The 11059-nt window shown below is 39.5% G+C and overlaps 1 protein-coding gene across 1 annotated transcript; it reads left to right on the top strand.

Annotated features, from left to right (window-relative positions):
* The first annotated feature begins 583 nt into the window (after positions 1-583).
* LOC117289510 (centromere protein N-like) lies at positions 584-11053 on the top strand. The gene is made up of 8 exons (XM_033770656.1): positions 584-863; positions 1382-1427; positions 1923-1982; positions 2412-2494; positions 3145-3318; positions 5365-5542; positions 6355-6485; positions 7508-11053. The coding sequence occupies exons 1-8, from the start codon at positions 675-677 to the stop codon at positions 7742-7744; spliced, it is 1098 nt and encodes a 365-aa protein (XP_033626547.1). The 5' UTR covers positions 584-674; the 3' UTR covers positions 7745-11053.
* Positions 11054-11059: the final 6 nt, after the last annotated feature.

The raw sequence follows: 11059 nt of genomic DNA on the forward strand, positions 1-11059 counted from the left end.
TCGTGGGACAAGGGTGGTTTTTTTCTTCTTTCATAGTTATCTCACAACTCCGACGACCGATGAGCTCAATTTCACAGGTTTGTTATTTTATGCATATGTTGAGATACACCAAGTGAGAAAACTGGTTTTTGACAGTTACCAACAGTGTCCACTGTCTTTAACAGTACTTGATACCGCGGGGTCGAAGCTTTTTGAGGTATCAATGTCTGTGTTTTTTTCGAAGTTGTAAATGCAAAAGTTATGTCTGCCACCCACTAATTCTTAAGTATTAATTTAATTAATTATTTTATTTATATCAATCATCATAAACCAATCTTTCTGTCTTTGTATGTATGAGATAGATTGGCTGTTGTCAGCTTGTTAGAGTCTAGTCTGACCATGCAGGTCTTAAACTCTCAAGAACCTTCCGTAAGCTGCACTGCAGCGGCTGCTCTCGGTGCTTTATAATCTAGTCTGTGGAAAAACGGACTTATTGGGGCGCCCTCTACTGACTATTCTGCAAATAATACACCATGACGTTGATTCAACATAATCAAACGATATCACCATATGGTACCAGACTAATAGTCTTTCACACGAAAAACTCAATTCAAACTTAACTTTGTCGAGCTCGAGCGAGAAGAGCGATAAAACCACAACATTAATTTTGGACGTCGACAAAAAAACACTAAACAATGATCAACTCGAGCACCGAGAGCAGCTTACGGAAGGTTCTTGGGAGTTTCAGAAGAGAGGAATATGTAACATTGTTGAAGCAGTGGGGGTCGTTTCCAGCAGACCGTTTGAGTGATGTTAAAAAGGCTACCTCGATGAAACGAACGGCGAAAAAAGCATTGGTTCAACACGTCATACAACTCTGCAGTGTGAGTCTTGACAAAAATCTTGTTTTAGTTTATTTGGATATAGACATCTATGAATAGAAGTACCTGCATGGTTTAGATGATCTTCCCGTCATAGGGAACCCGACAAACTCCAACAAGCTGGCAACAGCCAATCTAACTAAGAAGGAAAGATTGGTTTATGATTATTGATGATCATGATGTATATAAATAATTAATTAAATTAATACTAGGGCCCTATATTATTAATATTAGTTTACTAACTTAACTAATACAACAAAGTAGTCACCATGTTTAGGATAATTTTCCGCAATTCCACTGAATTTTTTTCTTACCTGAGTCCTGACAGGTTTGTCCTATATATGCGTTGAGATGCACGTGACCAAGTAAGTAGACTGGTCTTTGACACTTACCAAGGACAGTGTCCAGAGCCTGTAAGTTTCAAACAACTTCCAAGAAGAGATATCCACGAAGATGAAAATTGTAGATTTACCCGGAATATAATAAATTATATCTATTATAATTTTTTGTTTGAATTGCAGGTGAAAAATCTTTCTAAACATGCAGTCGGAGAGCTTGAGCTAATTTGTAAGTTCCAGTACTAAGTTAAGTACTTAAATGTACGGCATTTGAGAACTGCTTCCTAAACATAGGCCCTTTTCGAATCAACGGCTTCGGCTTTGGATTCGGCTCAGGCTAGCTTGGCCCCGCCGGTTGTTTTGAAAATTGAGCGTGCTTTGCCTATACGCGCTCAGGGCTTCAGACGAGAGACTGGAGCCTCAAGCTCAACCCAAGCCAATTCCAAAGCCAAATCCAGTCAGTTTGAAAAGCGCCAAAGTAGACGCCAGAGGAATTGGGGTGTGTGGGCGCTTTTGGACACCCTGTTAAAAATTTGGACACCCTGTCTTATCAGTCATTTACAAAATCTTGTTCATGTAACTGCATGTGTCAAGATTTGTTTTACTGTACAATATCCCACTAAAAAATTTGATGTTTCAGAAGATCAGTGTCTAACCTTTTTTTATCTGACGCTCTGCTCTGAACCTTCACTCACCAATTTGTACCTATTTGTGTCATCCTCAGATCAACAGAATCATCCCAACAGTAGGAAATGGAGCGTTTTTCAACTAACCCAACAAGCAGGTAACTCATTTAATTTCATCTCTTACTTTTAATTTCATTTTATTTAGCAGTGGGATGAAGGCCCTCTTGAAACAAGGAAACTGCGATGCCCACAAAAACAATCGGAAAAACAGACTTTGCCTGCCAATTTCAGAATTTTCCTTCTCTGTATGTTTGAGAAAAAAAAAGCTGTTTTTTGTTGTTGTTGTTGTTTTTGGGGTCTGAGGGGAAGGGGGGCGAGGACCCTCTTTTCTTCGCAGCAAATTTTGTTCAGGCTCTGAAGGAAAAAAAAGTAACAGGCGTCCCGTTGTTATTATGTTAGAGAGTATTATTTATATCATTATTTGTAAATAACAATTTATCAATTTAAGAAAGGGTCAAAGTCACAGTGTTATCATTTATAATCACTTACTGCTGTTTTTAACTTTTTTAGTGTTATTTTTATTCCAGAAACGAAAGAGAAACATCACGTCGCCACGATGGAGGAATTCAAGGAAAGACTCAACAAGCAACTCTCTTTGTACTTCAGAAATGTAAATATTACCAGGGCTCACTTTTGCTTTGCCGTAAATTATTGTCTACTTGATCTCTAGCGAGATAACCACCTTGTAAGGCCGTGTTTTCTTATCTAGATGCCGAACAGGATTTGATGAGTAGCGACATAGACGTAGTAGATGTTGGAATTGGCGTAACGGCTACGGCTAGATTTCCACGTCATCATGCATTGGAAGTATAGTACATCCTTAGCATTAGTTTTAGTTATAGCAGTAGCCGACAAATTGGATGTGGGTTTATAAATGCTAGTATTGGTATACCTTATACTCAATTGTTGTGTTTTCCTCTCATTTTTAAGGTGATTTTTAATTTATGTCTGACACTTTCTTGTGTGCCTTTTTTTATGTGTGTTTCTTATGCGTATTTGTAATATTTTTATTGCTGTGTGTATCTTTATATATTTAAATATTTTTATAACTCAATTTTTTGTTGTCCGGAGAGGAGAGCCTCTAGACAGGAACTGTGTTTCTTTTAGGCGATCCTTTGGGCTCCAGCTGTTTCTTTTTCCTCCCTGTATTTAAATTGCTCACTGCTGTATTTTAAAATGTCTTTTTCTAATCATTGTGCATTATTGTGCTTTTTTAACTACCTGAGAAATAAAAATAATTTTAAAATTCCCCGTATGCAGGATCTGTGTATCAGGAGGCATAGAGATGCTTGGTGGATCCGCCTTGGCATACAGGAAGGAACGCAATTCCACAGGCAGACGGCTAGCAACGTGGTATACATGGTCCATCCGCCGCAATCACAGTTCATCATACTGTCCACCATCAAAGTTTCACACAAAGACTGTGTCATGCAGGTTAGGCAGGCCTGATACTTCATGGAGGCAGTGAAGGCGATTGCCTCCGTGCCCACTGGTCATTATCTTGGTGCCCTCGAAATGCTCCAGTAGAAATTTACAATTTCCTCAAAGGTTGCCCTTTACCAAGAGGAAATGCCTTGGTGCCTTTGCCCATTCAAAAACCTTGAACCTCCTCTGTAGTGTTAAGGGGTTAAGAGCCACCGACACAGTGTGGGGTTCCTGCCTTGGTGCCCTCGAAATGCTCCAGTAGAAATTTACAATTTCCTGAAAGGTTGCCCTTTGCCAAGAGGAAATGCCTTGGTGCCTTTGCCCATTCAAAAACCTTGAACCTCCTCTGTACTGTTAAGGGGTTAAGAGCCACCTGACACAGTGTGGGGTTCGAGTTCCTGTTGTTACAATTGTGTCCCTGAACAATGGGACAGCCCCGTACGCTTCGTTTTTGCAAGGACAGAGCACAAAGGTATTTTCAATGAGGAAATTGTAAAGTTCCTACTGGAGCATTTCAAGGGCACCAAGGCAATGACCAGTGGCATATAGAGGCAATCGCCTTCTTTTCCTCTGTGAAGTATCAGGTCTGATGGGACATTAAGGCCCTAGGTCCTGTGTACTAGGATTGGTCGTGCACACTAAAGAACCCAGAACACTTTATCATGGAAGAGTAGGGGTTAACCACAGTGTTTCTTGTTCACATAGGAAGCACCCTTGTCTACAGGTTTTCTCCGGCTTGCTCAATAATAATAATGGCTTTTTATATTGCGCTCAGGTCCGTCACGCAGTGACGCTCATGGCGCTCCAACATATTACCCCTGGTCACTGGGCCTTAAATCATTCCTTAAACTATTTCAGCTCCCTGGGGAGTATACAGCCTTGTGCAACGAATGTGCTACTCGGCTAAATCAATCACAAGAACCATCTCTGCCCTCGCAGGTACCCATTTACCCTTGGGTGGAGAGAAGCAATTATAGTGAAGTGTCTTGCTCAAGGACACAAGTGCCGAGACTGGGACTCGAACCCACTGATTAGAAACACCAAAGGTTGAGTCTGGTGTTCTTTTATTGCTCAGGCGACACGTGCCTTCCTTATCTCAACAAGGGATCAGAAATGCTATTTGTATTAATGTAATTTCAAACGACACAACTTCTTGTATACTTCTTTTCCGAGCAGGTCTTATTCCGGCTTGGACTGGTGTGGGATTGTTGTTTGTTTTTTTAAACAGCCTCTTGTTCTGTTTTACTTACATAGATTTGATTGTAGCAAGATGAATTATCGTGGCATATACACGTGTATTTTGTGTTCTTTAATGACCTCACCCCCTCACTACTTTTTTATAATTCTGTCACTTTGTAAATGTTCACTTTGTAAATGCTTTTTCGGGTATATTTCTACTTATATACACAGGAAAGACAAATGTCATGCCTTTTATCTTGTAGATCTTCTTCCCTGTGATAATTTTTACAATTGCGAGTTGTATTTTTATCATAGTATTATTGCGTTGATTTATGATTGTCGTTGTAAAATAGTAGGCCTAAATACAGGTTATTGTAGTTTTCACACTTAAGAGTGTCCTTACGATTATTATTAAAAAGCACATTACCATTAACAGTGATGATTAAAGGTCTTTACCCAAACGAGGAACGGGTACCCTCGTGTCATTTGGGACAGCTCGTTACCAAATCAATATTTATCCGAGCGATTGCAAGCGGGAACGGGCGATTGAGGGTGATTACCGTACTCGTTCTCGCGCGTTGAAACTCGTAATCGCTTATAAGAAGAGACTATAAATAAATTGTTAACTTGCAGATACAACCATGGTTGTACCTGCAAGTTTACTATTTATTTATACATGTAGTTTCTTCATATTTATCCACAACATGCAATCTTCAAACAATACTTCATTCTCGCTTGTTTCGCTCACGTTTTGTTTTATTTAACTACCTGTAATCATCATTGTACACAAGACATATTGGTTAAACTTTTACTTATTTTAAGGGGTCAAATTTCATGCCTAATTTTCAACTGTTTAGCCTCTCTTTTTTTATCCAGGCTTTGCTGAACAGCCTTCGCTGCAGTGAGATCCGTGAGATCCAGCTGACTGGTCGCAACCTTGACTCCCTAGCTACCTTGGCTTTAAACAGCAACAGCCAGGGATGGTTCTCACAGTTCAGATTGAATCAGGTGGACACCAACCCCCTGGCCAAAAGACCCTCCAGGAAAAGGAAAGGTGGGTAGACACTTAAACCCAAGTCATACATCTTGCGAACGCGCAGCGAATTTTGGCGTCACAGGGCTGTTTTCACCGGACAACTATTGCAAATTATTTCTGTGTGTTATGTGATGAATGTAAAAGTACGTTTGCCTCTGTGTTTCTGGCAGTGGCTGCTGAATGCTTCGCAGCACCTTGTAAACCCCTGGTGTTACATACATGGGTCTCATCATTAAAAAACATCTAAAACCTATCTGGAAATAAGCATTGAGACACTTTGAGATGTTCATGGATAAAGCACTATGTTATTGCTATTAAAGGGAAGGTACACGTTTGGTAATTACTCAAAACAAATATTAACTTAAAAACTGACTTGGTAACAGGCATTGGAGAGCTCTTGATAGTATAAAACATTGTGGGAAACGACTCCCTCTGAAGTAACGTAGTTTTTGAGAAAGAGGTAATTACTCACTAAAATAATGAAAGACTTCTAGCTAGAAGTCTTTTATTCCTATCTGAAAGCACACAAATTCGTCCAACAAGGGTGTTTTTTCTTTCATCATTTTCTTGCAACATCGATGACCGATTGATCCCAAATTTTCACAGGCTAATTATTTTATGCATATGATGGGATACACCAAGTGAGAAGACTGGTCTTTGACAATTAAAAAACGACTGTACCTTCCCTTTAAGGAGGATCTCAAAAGTCGAGCCTGTGCTAGACCCTAAAGTACACCTGCAGTTTTTTTGGACTGCCAGAATGCTCCACTGGAGTGCACCATTGTGCCAAAGAGTCACATTTGTTGTCTTGGTTATTTTTGATATTGCAGCTCCCTCCTCGGACATACTAGACTCGGAAATCGTCTTTGAGAACGAGAAAGAAAAGGAGCTGAAAGATAAACAGGTCCTCCATTCCTTTGGATCCAACGAACAACCAAAGTTACAAAAGATAGAGTACAAGGTGAGGCGTAGTTTGAATAAGTCATTTGAGATGTTTATTTTGAACCATTTGTGGTACAATGACTTGCCTTCAGTCGCAAGTGAACAAGCTGTTCAATCTTTGATAGACCCCCTTGCAAACGCCCCCAACGCTAAGGTGAAATAAGGGTTAATGTTTGTATGTTGCAGGCAAAACTTTCAGCCACGGTGAACTGGACTGAAGCTCTTGTGTTTCTTTAACAACCCTGTCTGTGTCCTATTTTAACCTTTTAAAGACGCTGGACACCTTTGGTAATTGACAAAGACCAGTCTTCTCACTTGGTGTATCTCAACATGCAAAAAAAATAACAATCCTGTGAAAGTTTGAGCTCAATTGGTCGTCAAAGTTGCGTGATAATAATGAAAGAAAAAACAGCCTTGTCATATGGAGTTGTGTGATTTCAAATGCTTGATTTCGAGACCTCTAAATCTAATTCTGAGGTCACAAAATCAAATTCGTGGAAAATTACTTTTTTCTCGAAAACTACGTTACTTCAGAGGGAGCCGTTTCTCACAATGTTTTATACTACCAACCTCTCCCCATTACTCGCTACCAAATGAGGTTTATGCTAATAATTATTTTGATTAATTACCAACAGTGTCCACTGCCTTTAATGAACAAACGGCTTGTTTCAAAATGCCCATAGTGGCTGCAAACAGCCGCAAGGTTTGACCTACTTCCAGTCCCATAAAGAGGACAAAGTGTGACATTTTTAAATGTAGTATACTAACATAATATCTTGATTTCTAACTACAGAACTTAATTTTTCTGTTTCATGTCATTTTTGTTTTTCATTGTAACTGACAAAATTTAATTAAGGAAATGAACAATAATATAAGCAATGTCTGGGTGTTTTGTGATGATTAATCAGAAATAAATGGTCTTTAGATATAAAAATGGTGTTAAATTAAGTTAAGAATTGAAGGTTTAGAGCTGTGCTCATTGTGTCCGTCTGGAAATATAACCTAGACAAAAACAAAGCTTTTTTCTCTTTAAATTGACAGCTTGAGACCAAATTCCGTGGGTGTGAATTCGCCCCGGCCATGTCCCTAAACAAAGAGCCATTCCGCTGCCGAGTTAAGTTCGAAGGCTCCAACGTCCTGGAGGGGATCAGGCAATTAGCAAAGAGCGGACTGGTGTCACTACCTCTTCCTCATCACCTTGGAAACGTACACTCTCTTGCCAAAAACCACTTTGTATTGGCGGACAAGAAACGTACCAGGCCGCCAGAAAAGAACTGAACAACTTTATTTCATCATTATGCGCCCTGGAATGCTACATTTGTGTTCGGCATTTGCGTTCGGCTGCATAGATCCTGTTGGACAATTTTTTTCCTGGACAGGGAAACGTACCCAGCCGAACCTGGCCAAAATGCTAGGTCAAACACCCAAAGACCAGTCACAAGTCACAATTCTCTACAAGCGATTTCGGCTGGCTTGTTCAGTGTTGAAATGTATCCCTATTTTATATGAAACATTAGTGAAAAGCTGGTGGTGGACTGGTGAAGTGACAAGATAAATGGTGCTGCCGGCCAGTCACTGACAAAGTTAAGGGAAAACCCTGTATGCATGTGATGTCACTGCAGTAGGGCGCCCTCATGCAGGGGTCACAAGTTTGTTTCTCGATGTTCAGTTTTGTTTGGCACTGTACAAACCTGTTTAAATTGTTTCATCAACGGTTTACCTCTAAGATGGTGGCAGGATGTCAATGCATACTATAAGGATCTGTTGTGGTTTGCTTCCCTTTTGTTACAATGGTCAGGCTAGAAAATGCACTCACAATTAAGCATTTTATGATGACAGGTACCATATCATTGGCAACACAACTGTTTTGAGGCAGGCCTGAATCTACACACAGGCCACGGGGGCTGTGGCCTTCGTTGCCCCTGGTTTTGTTCTTGGCCTTGGTGCCCCTTCAAAAACTTCCCATTGACTTTAAGGTGTTCCAATGAAAGTGCCCTTTGCAAAATGAAAAGTTAATGGACTTGTCGTGTCGAATTCAAAGATGAAATTCCAGGCCTGTTAAGGGTGTATAGCTCTCACAAGTTGAGACTCGCAAAATGGCATCGTGAAGGAGTCATGCATAAAGTGCCTGACGACAACCAGGACCAGGATAGAGAAAAAAGTCTGTACAGCCCATGTTAAAGTTGGGGTATATTTTTGGTATATATTATGTCAAAGACAAGTACGCTCTTTTGGTCTCTCCCAACAGTTGCATAAAATAACAAACCTGTGAAAATTTTTGCTCAATGGTCATCAAAGCTTACCTTAAATTCAAATGTTTGTCGGTGAACGAGTCAAGTCTTTCTCTAAAATTACATTACTTCAAAGAGTGTCAGTGTTTTATAATATCAACAGCTATCCAGTAATTAACAAAGGTATACCCTCCCTATAAATAGGGAGTAAGAACAAGGTGAACAAACATTTTATTGTATCAAATTTTCGTTTTCTAACATATTTTAAAAAAAGTTTTGTTTGTTTTAAGTTGTTTTTTTTCACTCTTAAGTTTTTAAAACACTTAAAACAGAAGTCTGGAAATATATTTGTGCCTAAGCTTCTGCCGATAACAACTGAAACTATTATCTGGGCTCCATTTCATAGAACTGTTAAGCAGTGTTAAACTATTTGCTGGAGAGCCAGTACAAAATAATGTGGTAACACAAAAACGCTTAGCAAACTGCTTAGCCTTTTTTTGAAATATTTGTAGCTGTGAAGTAAGGTGTGTTGTGAACTTGTGAAAAAAAAATTTTTTATTGGGATTTTTTTTATATTTCATGTATGTTTGTATAAATTAATTTGTATAAATTGCTTTAATGTTGTGAACACCTTATTAAATAAACAAGTAAAAATATTAAAATGTTTTGGTGTTTGTTTTGTTGTGTCAGTTTGGTTTGAAGGCGCGCAAAAAGGGTTCCGGTACAACCTGGTGAAAACATTTAATGATCTAGACAGCTCCAGAGTTCTAGATTTGAGAATCTTTGTTTTTTCCAGTTCTGGTATATATACATTTGTAGATTCCTTCAAGTGGAGCCATCTGTGTGTTACTGTTAGTCCATTTTTTCCCTGCTGATTGGTCGAAACTTACACATAATACATCGTCATAAAGAAACATTCCGTTTAGTTTACTGACAAACAATTGGCTAAGTTGTTACTTTTTCCTGTATCTCGTACCTGAGCCTTGCATGTGGACCAGCTTTGCAGTCTGGTCTTCAAGGCAGTGCATGACAAGTCAAAATAGTTATTACTTTTGCCGAGACGCCAAGTGAAGACAAAATGTATTTACTTTGGTGTGTAGACATGTGGAGCAGATTTCAGGAGACTAACCTGCTACTTAATTCTGAAAAGAACTGTCTGGGAGTTCTGTCTTATGAAGTACTACCTGGAGGTAGGAAATTGGCCGAGACTACTACTTTCACCTAGTCCATCGAGGGTACTTCTCGTTAACTTCACTGTAGCGGAGTGGGTTCTTAATTAACTTGGTCTCAACATTTCGGTAAGCCTGCTCTAGTCATCGTCAGGTTTTCAGCGGACTACTTAATTCTGAAAAGAACTGGGAGGAAGGAAATTGGCTGTGACTGACTACTACTTTCACTTGATGGATCGAGGGTACCGGTACTTCTCGTTCTTAACTTCACTGCCTACTGAGTCGGTCCTTAATTGGTCTCCACATTTCAACTAGCCTGCTCTAGTCATCTGCAGATTTTCAGCAGACTACTTAATTCTGAAAAGAACTGTCAATCTTTTGAAGTACCTGGGAGGTAGGAAATTGGCAGAGACCACTACTTTCACTTAGTGGATCAAGGGGAATTCTCGTTATGAACTTCACTGCACAGAGTCTGTCCTTCATTGGTCTCCACATTTGGACCAGCCTGCTATAGTCGTCGTCGAGTTTTCTGTCCCCAACTAATTGCATGGCTTTTGTTTTCCCATTTCGGGTTTTCCTCCCACATCTAAAACAAAATATTTCTTCTCATTTTGTAATTACCATTCTGCAGCAAACCCAGTTGGTCAAGACTGTTCTCCCTGCAGGCACTGGCCACATTTCCATGTTGGTAAAAAGAATTGTGGGTGAGGAAAAGCTGTTTTTCTTTTTTAATTGTGACCATTTATTGTATTTCTCCTTTGTTTTTTCCGCGGGGAATTCAAGTGAGTGTTTTTAAGTTCAGACCGTGTGGTTTTACTATAGGGGTAGCGTTAGGTACGTACTGCGGAATGAACTCACAAAGTACGAAGAGGTGTTGGACAGTGACAGTGTTGTGCACATTTTAGGCAAGGTAGTCTTTACACATGTTACAAGGTTGTTTTTATAACGATGATTAGTATGATTAAAAACAGTAAATTGTTTAAGTATTTAAAAGTGTCATTACCACCAAAAGTATTAAAATAGTAATACAAAATTTAATAAATATAATCAAACATAGGGAAATATCTAAAATATTATATGAGGGAATAAAAGGGTAGCGACGAGTTCTTCAACGTCCGTTTAAAGCCGTCAGGGTCAGCGGAGGTGTGATAAAGGCCTGAGCCATAGGCGGGGGCCTTTATTGCACGGCAACG

Source organism: Asterias rubens, chromosome 4 (genome assembly GCF_902459465.1).
Source record: "Asterias rubens chromosome 4, eAstRub1.3, whole genome shotgun sequence".
Lineage (NCBI taxonomy): Eukaryota > Metazoa > Echinodermata > Asteroidea > Forcipulatida > Asteriidae > Asterias > Asterias rubens.

Excerpts from the sequence above, each read along its gene's own strand:
- LOC117289510 (XM_033770656.1), top strand. The coding sequence starts at position 675 with ATGATCAACTCGAGCACCGAGAGCAGCTTACGGAAGGTTCTTGGGAGT. Across the intron at positions 1,428-1,922 it reads CGGAGAGCTTGAGCTAATTT|ATCAACAGAATCATCCCAAC; the intron begins GTAAGTTCCAGT and ends TGTCATCCTCAG. Across the intron at positions 1,983-2,411 it reads TCAACTAACCCAACAAGCAG|AAACGAAAGAGAAACATCAC; the intron begins GTAACTCATTTA and ends TTTTTATTCCAG.